The sequence below is a fragment of the Rhineura floridana genome, chromosome 2 (assembly GCF_030035675.1).
Source record: "Rhineura floridana isolate rRhiFlo1 chromosome 2, rRhiFlo1.hap2, whole genome shotgun sequence".
Classification (NCBI taxonomy): Eukaryota; Metazoa; Chordata; class Lepidosauria; order Squamata; family Rhineuridae; genus Rhineura; species Rhineura floridana.
In genome coordinates, this window is record NC_084481.1 from 224,918,829 (window position 1) to 224,935,799 (window position 16,971).

The 16,971-nt window shown below is 45.3% G+C and overlaps 1 protein-coding gene across 5 annotated transcripts in view; it reads right to left on the minus strand.

Moving 5' to 3' along the window:
• The window catches only part of SYNE2 (spectrin repeat containing nuclear envelope protein 2), a 373,624-nt gene that overhangs the window by 243,642 nt on the left and 113,011 nt on the right, over window positions 1-16,971 (minus strand). For all 5 annotated transcript variants that reach the window (XM_061612375.1, XM_061612372.1, XM_061612374.1 and 2 more), the window contains 7 exons: window positions 13,984-14,184; window positions 12,274-12,445; window positions 11,568-11,680; window positions 10,561-10,763; window positions 7,196-7,318; window positions 6,059-6,347; window positions 1,114-1,283 (listed from right to left, as the gene is read on the minus strand). In XM_061612375.1, the coding sequence (XP_061468359.1) occupies window positions 1,114-1,283; window positions 6,059-6,347; window positions 7,196-7,318; window positions 10,561-10,763; window positions 11,568-11,680; window positions 12,274-12,445; window positions 13,984-14,184 (1,271 nt within the window). The remainder of the gene's footprint in view (window positions 1-1,113; window positions 1,284-6,058; window positions 6,348-7,195; window positions 7,319-10,560; window positions 10,764-11,567; window positions 11,681-12,273; window positions 12,446-13,983; window positions 14,185-16,971) is intronic.

The window sequence follows — 16,971 nt, forward strand, 5'->3', positions numbered from 1 at the left end:
CTATACCAGCTACCCAAGCAACTTACAGCATTGTTAAAAACAAAAGTAAACGTACCATACCATAAAAACAAAATAATACAACAGCAACCACCCCCTAACAGCCACAGGAAGCTTTGGCAGCATACTAATAACAAAACAACTTCATCTCAGTCTATCAAATGCCTGGGGAAAAAAGATAAGTCTTTACACCTGGCACCGAAAAGATGTCAATGAAGGCGCCAGGTGGACCTCACTGGGGAGCCACAACTGAAAAGGATCTGCTCCGCCACTGTGCTCACACCGCACCAACCTCTCTGCTGCCTCTCACCTCCCCTTCTTGGTTGCCAGCAACGGCCTCCACATTGGGAACCCAGGTGAGCAGAGCCATCCCATCCCGCTTCACCGGCTGCCATTGCTTTAACCACTCCAGCTTTATGGAACCACTGCGCTCACAGACAGTAAACCCGTGAATACCAGTTCCTGGGGAAGCAACAGTGTAACCGGAGACCTCAAACCTGCTCTCTGCAAGGGATCTGCTTCGCCAATGCGTTCCCTGCAAGAGACAAGCTGGGAAAGCAGCACCCAGCAGGACTGAAACCATTCCCCCAGCACATCAGGTGACATCACCTAGTGATATCAGCTGATTGACAGTAGGGCATGGTCTGGGGAAAATGGGTTTGTGGGCTAAACTGGACACCCTGGCAAGGCAAGATTAGCCTGTGGGCTGGAGTTTCCCCACCTGATACACAAGGAGTTGTTTTTTTTCATATGCAGAAGCATTTGATCCCGTGGGCCTCCATCAATGCACCTAAGAAAGCTTATGCCGCAATATATCTGTCCATCTTTAAGGCGTCCCAAGTCTTGCTGCTGTTTTTAGATCAGCCTATTACAACTTGGTGCCCTCCAGATGTCACTGCACTTCCCATCATATCCCTGATCACTGGCCATGCTGGCTGGAGCTGATGGGAGTTGGAAGTCCGAAAGCTGGTCTAGACACAGGTTTACCTCTTAAGTGAGAACTAGTCCAGAATACAGTACATGTGCTTTCTGTCTAGGGAAAGTGAACGGGAGAGGCAACTCCAACCTCCCTTCGAATTGTATGACTGGTGTCCTTGTGTGGCCTGTGTTACCTACTTTAGATATTCGGTAGCCAGGTGAATGGTGCCCTCCCACTGGTTTCGGACATCAGAGACCATGTGCTGAACAGCGAGGTTCTTGCTCCCATCATCACTCTTCAAGTGTTCCCCAAGAGATGCAATGTTTTGTAGCTTAGCATCACCCTCGTCTTTCAGCAGTACAATCTCCTGTATTACAAGAAACAGCATGGGTGTAATCGATTTCACAGAATGTGGGGTTCTGCTCCACCCTGTGAGAAGGTGAGACTGACATGGTGTAAACTACCAATAGAATCCACTGTTTTGCTTTAAGGTAAGTCTAACTGCTGTAACTCCAACTAAGAATCATGCAATAAACATTTTATTTATAATTTCTTTATTAAAAAAAACCCTACTTCCATGCTGCAATTGTATGTTTTTTTAAAAATCAAAAAGGTTTACAATTAGCCCCCAGTGAGGTGTCCAGTGCAATGTCTGCTGCAATTTCTTGGGAATGGTTTCAGTTGATGCATCCTGATGATGTAGAGAAGGTGCTTGCAATGACGCGGTCAGCAACGTGTCTTCTCGACCCTTGCCCTTCTCGGCTTATTAAAGCTTGCCGAGGGGTTTGACCAAGTGAATCCAGGGTGTGGTCAACACATCGTTGTGGGAGGGAGTGGTTCCAGCCACCCTGAAAGAGGCAGTGATCTGACCGCTCCTGAAAAAGCCCACCTGGACCCATTGGTTTGCAACAATTACCGACCAGTCACAAATACCTCCTTCTTAGGGAAGGTGATTGAGAGGGTTGTGGCGCAGCAATTGCAAGTACTCTTGGATTAAACTGATTATCTTGACCCATTCCAGTCTGGGTTCAGGCCTGGTTATGGGACTGAATCGGCCTTGGTCGCCCTGATAGATGTCCTTTATCAGGAAAAGAACAGGGGGAGTGTGACCCTATTAACCTTACTTTATCTCTCAGTGGCTTTTGATACCATTGACCACGGTATTCTTCTGGGTTGACTGTTTTACAGTGGTTCCAATCCTATCTCCAAGATCGTTTTTAGAGAATAGCATCGGGTGATTGTCTTTTGGCCTCCTGACAGTTGTACTGTGGAGTGCTGCAGGGTGCCATCTTGTCCCCCATGCTGTTTAACATCTATATGAAGCCCTTGGGAGCAGTCATCAGGTGATTGGGGCAAGGTGCCAGCAGTATACTGATGATACCCAACTCTATATCTCTGTAATATCTGAATTGGGAGAGGCTGTGCAAGCCCTGGACCGCTGCCTGGACTCAGTGGTAGGCTGGATGAGGGCCAATAAACCAGGTGACTTCAGTGGCTAGGAGCCTTTTATCAGCTTCGGCTGGTAAGACAGCTGCAGCTAGCCTGACCACTGTTGTCCATGAACTGGTAACCTTCAGGCTGGATTACTATAATGTGCTCTATGTAGGGGCTGCCCTTGAGGTTAGTCCGGAAGCTGCAGCTGGTGCAAAATGTAGCAGCAAGACTGCTCACTGGAGCAAGGTATTGCCAACATGTCACCCCACTACCAAAATAATTGCACTGGCTGTCCATTTGCTACCAGTTAAGTTCAAGGTGCTGCTTTGGGTGTACAATACCTTATACAGCTTGGGACCAGGATACCTGAAACACCATCTTACTCTTTATATACCCGGTCAATCACTGGCCTCTGCAGGTGAGGGCCTCCTGCAGATACCATCTTATCAGGAGGTCCATTTTCCACAACATAGGAAACAGACCTTTAGTGTGGCGGCACCTACCCTGTGGAATTCCCTAACCTTAAATATTAGACAGGCACCATCTCTGTTATCTTCTGGGTGCCTATTGAAGAGCTTCCTCTTTCAACAAGCCTTTAAGTTGAGACCTTATCCCAGTCTGTGTCTGTGTTGGAATTGCTTTTTAATATGTTTTTAAATCTCCTTTTTAAAAAAAATATGTCTGTAAACCTTTTTTTAAAGATTTTTTAAACAAAAATATGTTTTCTTTTAATATATTATAAAGTCTGTTTTTATGATTTTTAAAGAGTTTTTAGTGCTATTGTTTGCCGCCCTGGGCTCCTACTGGGAGGAAGGATGAGATATAAATCAAATTATAAATAAATAAAATAAATAACAATTATATATCTGCAATGAGAACCACATGGAACATTTAATCACCAACTATTACAGAAAGTGTTTTTTCTTAATTGGCCGCATTAGCCTGGCGGCAAAGAAAAGTTTTCAGCAAATGTTTAGAGGTAAATCTCCATAGGAAGAACATTCCACAGGGCTGGGCCAATGACACTAAAGGCTCAGTTTTCGTTTTAATGTCAAATGAGCCTCACCAACTCAGAGGAACAACCAGTGACACTCCCACAGATTATCTCAGTGATCGAGCTGGGATAATAAGGGTTCAGGAGGTCCCTACGGTACCCTGGACCTACATTGTTCAGGGCTTTGTAAATTAAATCTGGTTCAGTGGGAAACAGGCAGCCAGTGCAGATGTTTAAGCAATCGTGTCACATGCTGTTGGCAATGAGCACCCATCAGTAGTCTGGCCACCATCTTCTGCACCAGCTGGAGCTTCCTGAACAGGCCCAAGGCTAGCCCCACATACAACCAACTGTAGTAATCCAGCCTCAAGGCTATCAACACATGGATCCAGGGGTACCTCAAATAAGGTGTTGATTGCAGCCTGTTTGCAAGGGACCCATTAGTGGAAGAAACAGCAGGTACCAAAAATGGAAGAAGTGGAAAGAGAAGATTGGGCATGTATAAAATAACTTACTATATGAGATTCTGGATTTAAACAGGACATGGCATAATGGGCTCAAGTTGCAGGAAGCCAGATTTCGACTGAACATCAGGAAAGCCCTCCTAACTGTTAGAGCCATACAACAATGGAACCAATTACCTAGAGAGGTAGTGGGCTCTCTGATACTGGAGGCCTTCAAGAGGCAGCTGGACAGCCACCTGTCGGGAATGCTTTGATGTGGATTCCTGCATTGAGCAGGGGGTTGGACTCGATGGCCTTGTAGGCCCCTTCCAACTCTACTATTCTATGATTCTATGAAACAATTGCCGCCCTGGGCCCCTACTGGGAGGGAGGAGGAATATAAATCAAATAATAAGTAAGTAAGTAAGTAAGTAAGTAAGTAAGTGAGTAAATAAGTGAGTGAGTGAGTGAGTAAGTAAGTAAGTAAGTAAGTAAGTAAGTAAGTGAGTGAGTAAGTAAGTAAGTAAGTGAGTGAGTAAGTAAGTAAGTAAGTAAGTAAATGGATTCTTTGGAATGTTGGTATTAGTGCTGGGCCAAAGTGTTTGGCCCAAACCTTTTCTTGGCATTTTGGGCAGAGGGGAAGAATACCCCCACCTGAAAATGGAAATGGACTGCCTTCAAGTCGATTCCAACTTATGGCGACACTATGAATAGGGTTTTCATGGTAAGCGGTATTCAGAAGGGGTTTACCATTGCCTCCCTTGGAGGCTGAGAGGCAGTGACTGGCCCAAGGTCACCCAGTCAGCTTCATGGCTGTGTGGGGATTCGAACCCTGGTCTCCCAGGTCGTAGTCCAACACCCTAACCAATGTTCAACTTCTAGGCAATAGGTCGGCTTACCTTTATAGATGAGGTGGCAGAAAATAAAGTTTTGCTGCTGCTTCAAGCAGCGACTTGGCTGCCCAACAACATTTGCTTTGTCATAAGGGATAGAACACCCCATGGGAAAGATGCTAACTATGTCAGTTTACAAATGCTGTGCCTGTCTGCAAACTGTCACTGTTTTGCAGGTGGAATTCAAGCACATACCAGAACTTTAGGTTAGTGCCGTTAAAGTGGATTAAAGGGATCTGTTGCCCTAGTGCAACAAATCCACTTAAAAAAAGAAAAACAGACTTTCTGTGGTTTGGAAAGTGACAGGAAAATAAACTGAAAAGTGCAGGGAATGTACCGGTGAAGAAACACCAGCTTGTGAGCAGACAGTGCAATCCTCCTGGCTGCAGAGGGCTGCTTTGCCAATCTGTTTGCCACAAGGAATGCACTGGCTGTACTCTGCCACAATAGTCAGAGGCAATATGCTTCTGAATACCAGTTGCCGGAAACTGCAGGATGGGGGAGTGTTCTTGCACTCAGGTCCTGCTTGCGGGGTCCCCATAGCCACTATGAGAACAGGATGCTGGACTAGATGGGCTGCTGGCCTGATCTAACAGGCTGTTTTTATGTTCCTTTGGTGAAGCAAAACTGACCCAGTGTTCACACAGTGATGTCAGCTGATGGACAAGTGGGTGACGTTTGGGGAAATGGTCTCACTGGCCATCTTGGAGACCCCCACCCCTGGACTAACAGGAAGATGTGCAAATACCCCACAAGTAAATCCAGATGAATGCAGGTTGAATGCTCACTATCGTGTAGCCACCCCACAAACAATTCAGATTATTGTTGTTGTTGTTGTTAATATTAATATTCTTATATTTACTAGTCACATTTTTGCACTCGAGTGTCTCAAAACGACTTGCATAATAGAAGAGAATAAGAAAGGCACGAGTTTGGCAACTTGCCAAGTTTGGCAACTTGCCAAGACCAGTTCCGAGCAAATCGCTTTATATATGGCACTTAAATGTGGAGGTAAACCATCTTACTGCAAACCTTACCTTCAGAAAGAGGACATAAACATCACCCAGCTATTTGTAAAATGTCTATTCTGAACACGCAAACAGCCAGAAGCAAATAAACCAAAACGATGAGTAGTGGTTTAAATGCATATGCAAATAAACATTCATTAAAGACCAGATATAATGTAGCCACCAGAAAAGCTTTCTGCATGCAAATCAGGATGCCTGGGGGAGCCCTATGTCACAATGCTACAATTCTATTTCACAAGGAGGGTATGAGTGAAAGGCCCAATTCAGATTCAACTGGTATATAAGGCTAACCCAAGATGTTCAAAGGGGACATTATCACATCACACAATGTGTCTGGTATCTTTTAGTACCTTTATTTGCCTCAGTCTTTCTTCCAGCGGTGTCTTGGATTCTTTACACCTTAGCCCAAGGACCGACTCTTTCAGCCTCTGCACCCAGCAGAACATACTCTGGGCAAGTTCTTCAAAATTCTTTTCCTCTGCAAAAAGTACCTGAGAAGCACCAAGGCTTTTACGGGCAGAGGTGAGCAACATCCCGTACCTGCTGACAAGCTGAGCGGATTCTAGTACCACGTCATCATTTGAATATCCAGAACTCTGCAATGAGTTTGCCAGCCAAGCAAAAGAATCAAATGACTCTCTGGGAGGGAAAAAAATAAACAGATTGTTTTATTTTGCATCATCATCTTTTTCATCATCATATTTATTGGCTCCTTCTGGGAGGAAGGGCAGGATATAAATTTAATAAAGAAAGAAATGGCTTCAAAGCTGTTAAAAGGCTTCTAAGCAGTTTAGGAGACTATAGCTCAGAGGTAAGGCCCCCATTTCATATATAGTTCAATTCCTGGCATATCCCATTAAACTTTTAACATATGCAATAAACATGTTCAATAAATTACTAGTGAGGACCCTCTCTGTAGGAAGTGGTGGGCTTCATGGGTATATTTATCTCAAATGAACTTATTCTTCATGCTTTTGAAAATATTTTTAAATTGTTAAATTACTTAAAGGTCACAAACATTTATTGATGTGGTCTTGAGAACTGCAGCTTCAGTCCCACCCCCATTTGGCCACACCCACTTTTGGCATGTGGCCCTTGGAGGATTTGCTACGAGGCAATGTGGCCCTTGAGACGAAAGAGGGTTGGCCACCCATATGTTATACGATCCAGGCACCAGATGTCTAAAGCCCTGGAGACCTGCTACCAATCATAATCAATAGTGGACATGATGGATCAGTGGTCTCACTTCACATTAGGCAATTTCGTATGATCTGCTTTCCCAGTATGATTGACCAAAGAAGTGAACAAATATTTAAAACCATATTTCATCCATTCACCCATTAAAATACATGCATGTGTGTGTGTGTGTGTGTGTCCGTACAATAGGGTCACCTGCTCTATCTACTGAGAACTCTCCCAGGGCATTCAGGAATTCAGTGGATTCCATTAGTCTCTGGGGGTGGACCATCTTAATCAGTCCAGAATACCTCTGTTTTAGTAGAATTTGATAAAAATGTTCAAGTTCCAGCTTCTCCATTTGACGACTCTCTTGCCATTTCTCTTCCTGAAGACTTAGCCATCCCTCTATGCTACCAAATTCATATTCAAGCCTTTAATAAAAAAAGAAAAAGAAAATACAATGGTTACGTGAGAATACTTATACAACTGTAAAATTGATAGACAGTAGCAATTCAATTCAAATGCTATGGAAGGGTCTTGATTCCAATTCAGCAATAATTCTTAAACACATGAGCAGCATCAAAAAAATACTGCTCTGGTGACACTCCACGGGAAGGGAATTCTGTAAGACAGGTGCCAGCACAAAAAAGACCCCGCTTTTCATAGATGCTAACCTAACCGCAGAGTCCACGACACCTGGAGTGGAAAGAGAGGCCAACTAGATGCTCCTTCGAAGCCCAGAATGCCAGCTTGTCAGATTGTAGGATGCATCTATGTTGCTACTCTGTGAAGAAGATGCCAGATTTGATGGACCTTTCCAGCAAGGCTTGAATTATAGATCTTAAAAAAACTAGGCCACCTTCACTGTTTCGTAATATATATATATTCCTTAAAAATATTGTTTATATCTGTGAGGATATAAACCTTATATGCACCCCATTTATGAGCGGTCCTCCCCAGACATATTCCCCAGGATTTGAATAACTTTCGCCCAGTCTCAAATTTACCATTCTTGGGCAAGGCAGTGGAGCGGGTGGTAGCGAAGCAGTTGCAAGCGCGCTTGGAGGAAGCGGATTATCTGGATCCATTTCAGTCTGGCTTCAGGCCTGGACATGGGACTGAAACAGCCTTGGTCGCCTTGGTGGATGATATAAGGAGAGCGTTGGATAGGGGCGAATGCACCTTCCTCGTCCTCCTGGATCTCTCAGCGGCTTTTGATACCGTTGACCACGGTATCCTTTTGGATCGCCTGGAGGTGTTAGGCATAGGGGGCACTGTATTGCAGTGGTTCTGTTCCCTCCTCTCTGATAGGCACCAAAGAGAAGCATTGGCGGATGAGGTTTCGGACCCTTGGCCTCTCACTTGTGGGGTGCCGCAGGGTTCCATCCTCTCCCCGATGCTATTCAACATCTATATAAAGCCGCTGGGGGCTATCATCAGGAGATTTGGGCTGCAGTGTCACCAATATGCGGATGACACGCAGCTCAATCTCTCATTTAAATCTTCACCAAGGTCGGCTGTAGAAACCCTATCCAAGTGCCTGGAGTCGGTGAGTGGCTGGATGGGAAGGAATAAGCTGAAACTGAACCCTGACAAAACCGAGGTACTATTTGTGGGAGACAAGGGAAGGTTAGGGGATCTCGACCTGGTGCCTAATCGGGTACGATTGCCCCCGAAAGACCAGGTCCACAGCCTCGGGGTCATTCTTGACTCCCAACTGTCCATGGAAGCTCAGGTCTCGGCTGTGAGCTGGGCAGCATTGTATCAACTTCATCTGATACGGAGGCTGCGCCCCTACCAATCATCTACCCTACCAATCATCTGCTCCCATCGGTGGGACATGACCTGGTCTCCTCTTGCTTAGACTACTGTAAGGCGCTCTACGTGGGGCTACCCTTGAAAACGATCCGGAAATTGCAACTGATACAGAATGCGGCAGCTTGCCTGATCAAAGGCAGCCGCCGGTGGGATCACGTAACTCCAGTGTTAGAAGAACTACACTGGCTACCAGTGGCTTGTCGGGCCCAATTAAAGGTGTTGGTTTTGACCTTTAAATCCCTATACGGACTCGGCCCAGTCTACCTGAAGGAGCGCCTCCAGCATCATCAGTTATGCCACCTAACAAGATCAGCCTCAAAAGGCCTTCTCTCTATCCCACCAGTTAAAACAGCTGGACTGGTGAGGACTAGGGAGAGGGCTTTTTCAGTTGTGGCCCCCACCCTGTGGAACTCCCTCCCTAATGATCTCTGCCTTGCGCCCTCTATGATGAGTTTCCGCCGGGCCGTGAAGACCTGGCTCTTCAGGAAGGCCTTTGGAGAGGATTAGATTTTATTATTATTATTGGCTCAGATTCTAATGTTTATTGCACTGATATGCTAATTTGTACGTTGCCCAGAGTGGCTGGAGAACCAGCCAGATGGGCGACTAAGAAATTTAATAAATAAAATAAAATAAAATAAATGTGGTACTAATAGTACTAGCTTTTAAGACGTCAAGCCAAAATTGCTTTATATATCCAGGTTTTTAATGGTGGAGCTGTCTACTGCTGTTCCAGCCTTATTTTTGATATTAATATTTTGTTGCAGTTATTTATTTATTATTTGATTTATATCCTACCCTTCCTCCCCACAGGAGCCCAGGGCAGCAATTATTGTTATTCTGCTGCATTGTTTATGAACTAGAAGGTAAATCAGGATCAAATTGGTAGATCTCTGGGTGATGTGAAATGGATTGGCAAGCATGTCTAATTTCCAATTGTTTAACAATGACAGCAACAAAATGAATCCCCTCCTAAAACCATACTGCTGAAATGAAGGAAGCTTGTGGTAACCAGGAGCGTGTGAAAGGATTCCATTCAGTTCTGGCACTCAAAACAAATCCCTGGGCTCAGAATCCTTTAATTTTAACTGTATGTCCCTTACACCAGGGTCCGGTTGGTGGATCATGGGGTTCTAACAGTGGAGGCTGATCCACTAGGGCGAATTAACTAACCTTAGTCTGCCTTTGGCCAGCCCCCTACCTCCCTACTTACAACTATAGTCCCAGGGGGTGGCACTGTCTGTTGGCTTCCTTTTCCTCAGTTGGCTCCGCCTGCCATTGGCTCTGGCTCCACCTACTGTGAGGTGGCGTCGTGGTTAGAGTGTTGGACTACGACCTGAGAGACCAGGATTTGAATCCCCACACAGCCATGAAGCTCACTGGGTGACCTTGGGCCAGTCACTGCCTCTCAGCCTCAGAGGGAGGCAATGGTGAAACCACCGCTGAATACCGCTTACCGTGAAAACCCTATTCATAGGGTCTCCATAAGTCGGGATCAACTTGAAGGCGGTCCATTTCCATTGCCACCTACTGTTGGGCTTCCTGCCTTCCACCCCACCAGTGCTAATGGGCACCAGCCACTGCTGGGTTCTAGTACAAACAAAGCATATCCCAGTAGCCTAAAGACTGCCTTCTCTTGGCTTGCATCTCCTCCTGGCACACGTGTGTGTGTGTGTGTGTGTGTGGGAGGGGTTTGTTGTCACTGCTATTTTATTGAACTGGATCGTTTAATATTGTAGGCCACTTAGAAGATAATATAGTCACAAGGTAGGACAGAAACGTCCCAAATGAATAAGCAAAAAGAGTTGCAGGTGTTCTTATGGCAACCAGGGCCCAGAGCATTTTGCTTTCTTACCTGGCAAATTGCTGCAAGGAGATGCGGAGCTCCTTTTCTCGTGCCTGACATTTGGAGGTCACTCTTTGTAATTCCCCTTCTTGGTCCCTCACCCAGCTGCTCAGCTGGTTGACATTCACTTTGGGCAAATAGCTCTTCACCTGGTTCAGGAGAACTTTCACCTCTTGGATACCACTGCCTTTGTCTTCAAAAGTTAGGAAGCTCTGGGGAGGAAAAAACACAAATGCAAAATATTGGAACCTAGGACGCTGGCTTATGCTGTGTGAAACTACTGGCCCATCTAGCTCAGTATTGTCTGCACTGACTGGCAGCAGCTCTCCAGGTTTTCAGACAGGATTCTCTCCCATCCCTATCTGGAGTTGCTGGGTACTATGCACCGTGTGAAAGATTAAGCAGAATGCGGTCTGGCTGTTGGGAGGCAAGAATGGAAAAATCATTACAACAATAAAAATATTAAGGGGGGCACAGGAGCCTTTTTAAAGACTACTCAGCGCATAGCATAGTTAAACTATGGAATTTGCTCCCACAAGATGCAGTAATGGCCACCAGCTTGGATGGCTTTAAAAGAAGATTAGACAAATTCGTGGAGGACAGGGCTATCAACGGCTATTAGCCATGATGGCTGTGCTCTGCCACCCTAATCAGAGGCAGTATGTTTCTGAAAACCAGTTGCCGGAAGCCTCAGGAGGGGAGTGTGTTCTTGCACTCGGGTCCTGCTTGCGGGCTTCCCCCAGGCACCTGGTTGGCCACTGTGAGAACAGGATGCTGGACTAGATGGGCCAGTGGCCTGATCCAGCAGGCTCTTCTTATGTTGTTATTAAATGTGTATCTACCATGCCAAATTGACCTGCATGTATAATTACCCATTTCCCCGCCTTACTGCAAAACGAGTGTGAAGCCCTTTATGGCCTACCTGCCACTGTGTCATAAACTCCTATATAGCTACCCTCACTGTTCTCTTAAGCCATCTAGAGGACACAACACCAAGTCAAAGTCTCAGGCCTTACCACCAGCCGCTGAATTTTCTCTTCTAATATCTCTTTTGTTTCTGAGGGATCAAAACATTCCTTCAGAGAAAGCCAGGTACTGCTGAACCAGTCACTGAAATCCTTACACCGATCTGCAGAAATATACATTTTAAGAAACAAGACTGTGAACCTAAGAGAAGCAATTTAAGATCAGAAGTGATGGGGAGAAGATGTGGTGTGTAGCTGCTACAGTGCTGCCGTATTTGAAACAAAGAACGGCACTATGGGCACTGCATTACACTCAATCATTACAAGGCCTGTCTTATGTGTCTGATCTAGGGCAATCCTGATTGAATCCTTGTGGTCTTAGTTGGCAGAAACACACATCTGCACATGGTCTGATGAAAACAAGGCTAGCAGGGATGCGTATACCCTGAGCTAGTGAAATAACCCCATCTCTGTCACCCCTGCCCCTGTCCAAAGGTGAAGAAACATCCCTTCAGGCTGATGAAGGACAAAAAGGCAGCTGTAGGGGCTCCCAGTCCCTGGCATAGCACCACTCTCCTACTGGGGATGTGACTGGGAGTCCACATCTCATCATCCCTGGTGAAAAAGTGGTGTTGTGTGTACCATACCATTATTAAAGAGCCCTGCTGCACTGGTGGACTGTGAACCAGGCCATTGTTTGAGTTGCTGATTAATGTAGATAAGGGAAGTCTAGGAGTAATATTAAATTTGTACTTACAATTCAGGAGAGTTGTAAAGTGATCCTGAAAGATTTGCTTTTTGGAATTAAACAAGTCAGTGACACTTTTGAGTTGTTTCTTTAATTCAACCACTTCAGGGTTCAAACAACTAGTCTCTTTTTGAAGCAACTTCACATGGTGTTTTTGCTGTAGAATCTTCTGATGTATTTCCTAAATTAAAAGAAATAAAATAACGCTTAAAAAAACCCCACGCTGACAGAAAGCTTATAATGATTTCAGAACATTAAAAAAAATTCAGCACATCGGTTTTGTGAGAAATACAGACTAGGGTGGGGACAGCAGTCTGGCGTGAATCAGAAAGCAGAGAAGACAACCAAGAACAATGGCAGGTCCACTGGGGAAGGGCCATAGCTCAGTGGTAGAGCATCTGCCTTGCATGCAGAAGGTCCCAGGTTCAATCCCAGGCATCTCCAGGGAGAGCCACTGCCTGTAAGTGTAGACAATACTGAGCTGAATGGACCAATAGTGTAAATCAGCAGAAAGCAGTTTCCTGTGTTCCTATGACCAACCAAGAAATGGAAATGGACTGCCTTCAAGCCGATTCTGACTTATGGCGACCCTATGAATAGGGTTTTCATGGTAAGCACGAGTTTTCATGGTCTCCCAGGTCATAGTCCAACACTCTAACCACTACGCCACACTGGAGTCAGGGCCAAAGGGCAAACCACAACAAAAGGAGAAACCTGGAGGAAGGGTGAAGGAGCAAGCCAGAAATCAGGACCAGAGAATAACTGAGAGTAAAGGAACGTGGTGAACTCAGGAAGACCATGTTGCTCAAGCAAAGCTCAACTGAAGCAGGAAGCTCTCTTATATTCCCTCCAGGAGGATGCAATGGCCAGCCTGGGTGAATGGAAGTCAACCCAGGGCTTGAAGGCTCTTTGCCAAAAAGGCCGCCACCTGCAGTTCAGTGGTTCACCACATGGGGCAGCTGTCCACAGATCCTGCAACTCCTGACATCACATTCCTGCTCAAGTATTTTTGAGTCAACCTATAGGCATGAGATTATTGGAATTTAAAACTAAGGGCAGCTGAAGGTGTCTTGCTCCCAGTCACTTAACCACCAAAAAAAGGATCAGGATTGAAGTGCAGGATTGTGCGCTAGCTTCTTCCAGACCCTCCCCGGTTGTGAGGAAATTCTCCCCACTGGTTGAATTATGGCTAAAGTTAACCAGAGTTTGTTCTTAACCAGGCTCTGAAGCTGGTTTGAAATCCCATTGTTAGTGCTGATGCAATTCTTAGCCATGGTGAAGGCTGGCAGGAGTGTGCATATGGGAAATGTTCACCCCTTCCACACTTAACCATGGTTAAGATTAAGTGAAACTGGGAAGGGACAAATGGTGGCATTCAACACTGTGTGAGATGAGCTCTGCTCATGCAACAGGACTTCCTCTTTTCTCCAGGGGGGTCTCCCAACCCTCTGGAGCAGATTTTGAGGGTGCACAAGTGGAAGTCTGCTACATGAGCAAAACAGCAGCACTGGATATAACTCAACATCTATGACTGTCTGGCCCTAATCTCAATCCTGTTACATCTACGCCAGCCCTATAGAGCTTCCTTTGTCAGATTTACAGAAGTTCTAAGCACAGTTTAGAAGCCAGACAGAGACATTATTTTCGATATTAAGAAAAGAAGAGTGAGAGTCAAGATGTGTGTATGTGTGTGTGTGTGTGTGTGTGTGTTTAGAGTACCTCCAATTTAGTAAAGATCTCCAAGGTATCAGAGGGAAGCAAAGCTTCCAGAAGTGATTCTGTCATTCCAATCTGCGTCTTGGCCAGGTCAAGATCTCCTTTCAGCTCAGCTGAATTGCCATTGAGTTCAGTGGGTATCAGCTGGTTTGATAAGTGCTTTCTTATTAGCTCCATTTTGTTCAAAAGAGAGGATTTGATGACCTGAAAAATGGGAAGCAGAAAGGCAAGGTTAGCTGTTCTCCCGGCTCATTTTCTTACTTTATAACTTTACAAGGGGATATTAGAGAGAAGGTATTGCCATTTGTACTCAACCTGCCTTCTGTTTGAAATTAAGATTTGTGTCCAATTCTGAAAACATTTTCACGTATTTTGTGTGTGTGTTGTTTTTAAATAGTGAGACTGCCTTACGCTATGCAGTGGTGGCTGGTGGCTCCGTGTCAGTGGAGTAGCGGAATCCGCTCCGGGTTTTAGTCTGAGCTTTCATGGAGCTGTCCAAGGTGCTGTTCAATGGGGGCAAAGAAACTCATAGCATGGTGATGCCATGTCATTCCCAAGATGTAGTGATGGGCACCAACTTGGGCGGCTTTAGAAGGGGTTTAGACACATTCATGGAGAATTAGGGTGTCAATGGCTACTTGTCATGATGTCTGCACACTACCTCCAATATTGAAAGAGGGTATGCCACTGAATACCATCTGCCGAGTAGCACAAGAGGGGAGTGGTGCTGCTGTCCTCCTGTCCTGCTTGTGGGCTTCCCACAGGCATCTGTTCAGTCACTGTGAGAACAGATACTGGACTAGAGAGGCCTTGGGGGTCTGGGCTAGTAGAGGTCTTCTTATGTTTGCACTAGATTGGGGGGGGACTTGTGGCCCTCCAGATATTGCTGAACTGCGGCTCCAATCATTCCTGACCACTGATTTCTACGCAGCTCAGACACTGCATAGGCTACTGGGCAAGTTTACACCTCACTCCTTGCCAGTCTTCCAACAGCAGCCCCAATACAAAGTCCAACGACAAGCTCCCTATCCCTGTGTCAGTGGGTGAATCAGGAAAGAAGCAGACACAGGGATTCCATTTTTAGCGGGGCTGCCAACTCAATGCCTCTGGAATGATGCTACAGCCTCACATGCTGTCATTCAAACAGAGGCTTTGTAGAGGAACATGGCAGCTCACCCAGCCACTAACTGCAATTCTGTCATCACAAATAGTAGCAGAGCAATTCGTTGAAGGCCACCATCACCACCTTTTTCCAGAAAAGCCACTACTTAACTATTACCCCTCTCTCTCCCTCTCCCTCCCTCCCTCTCCCTCCCTCCCTCCCTCCCCCTCTCTCTCCCTCTCCCTCCCTCTCCCTCTCTCTCCCTCCCCCTCCCTCTCTCTCCCTCTCCCTCCCTCCCTCCCTCCCCCTCTCCCTCTCCCTCCCTCCCCCTCTCCCTCTCTCTCCCTCTCCCTCTCTCTCTCTCTCTCTCTCTCTCTCTCACACACACACACACACACACAACCACTATTCATGAAACAAAAATCAAAGTGGTTTACTACATATATAAATACATGATAAAATCATACAAAAATTTAAAATCAGAAATCATGAACTAACTATTTCAGAAAGGTATCTTCTCAATTGCCTGCATAAGCCTGGTGACACAGACAAGTTGTCAGCAGGTGTTTAAAAGAGAATCAAAGTGGTTTGTATTTAGAGTAGACATTAGTTTTGTTTTATTGTTCTTGTCTTGCAATTTCCCTTATTTGCACTGTGGTATTTCTTAACTTCTTTTTTCTGTGTATTTTCACTGGATGTGGGTTCATACTTTATGTTACTATATTTGTAATTAATTTTTTAATAAATCCACCTCTTACAATTTGGTGCGGTTTATTTGATAAGAATTTGATTCTAAATCCAGTCCTAGCTGTTGGACTAACTGACGCTGCATGTCAAGGTGTGCTGCATTGGCAGGGGCCAATGACCTTGTTGGGGTAGCTGATGCCACAAAACCAGGTAAAACCACCCGGCCAGGTAACACTTCTGCCACCACTCCTTATGTCCTCCCTGTCTTGGGCCACGAGCCTCCCAAGCGATTAATCCTGGACATCCTTTGAGTTTCAACAGTCTTTCAATAAGCCTTTGACGTAGAGACCTTATCCCAGTCCAAGTCTGTGATGGAATTGCTTTTAAAGATGTTTTTAAATATGTTTTGTAAAACAATATTTTTAAGGTTGTTTTGTTTCTAAGATTTTTTGTTTCTAAGATTGTCATTTTGTTTTTATGATTTTTTCCTGTATGTTTTGTTTTTAAGATGTTTTACAGTTTTTTTTAGTGTTTTGTCATTTGTTTGCTGCCCTGAGCTCCTTCTGGGACGAAGGGAAGGATATAAATTTTATGAATCAAAATCAAAATCACTGGAATAGGAGCTAAACACCGGACTCCCTGTCCCTTGAGCCTCAAAGCCTCAACACTTACCCAGTAGCAGTTAACCAAACACTCAGCACAGTAATGCAGTCATTCCCTGCATATTTTTAGAGTTGCACCTGACAAAGTTCAACTCAAAGCAGACTTTGACATTAATGGACCTAATTTTACTAGGTCTTGAGTATGACTAACACTGGACACAACCCGTAGACTTTTTCTCAGTCCCAGGAACATAACTGAAGATGCTGCCTCACTTTTGCAGTCTACGATGGAGGCCACAAAAGTGGTGCAGCATTCTGGGGCTCAAAAGCTAAAAAAAAGAAAATGCTATTTAGATGAGGTTGCATCCAATGCAGTCATCCTGCTTACATAAGAACTTCCACTGGCGCAACGGAACTTTCTCTCCTCTCCCCATATCCACCCCCCCAAACTACTCCATAAGGTTAGGGGGAACTCCGTGGGACCACCGGGGGAGGAGAGAGAGGGGAATTTCTGTGGTGCAAGTGGAAGTCCTTGTGCCAACGGGGCAACTTTGTTGTTAACGGCTATCAAAGGCTTCTAGCCATGAAGGCCGTCGTCAG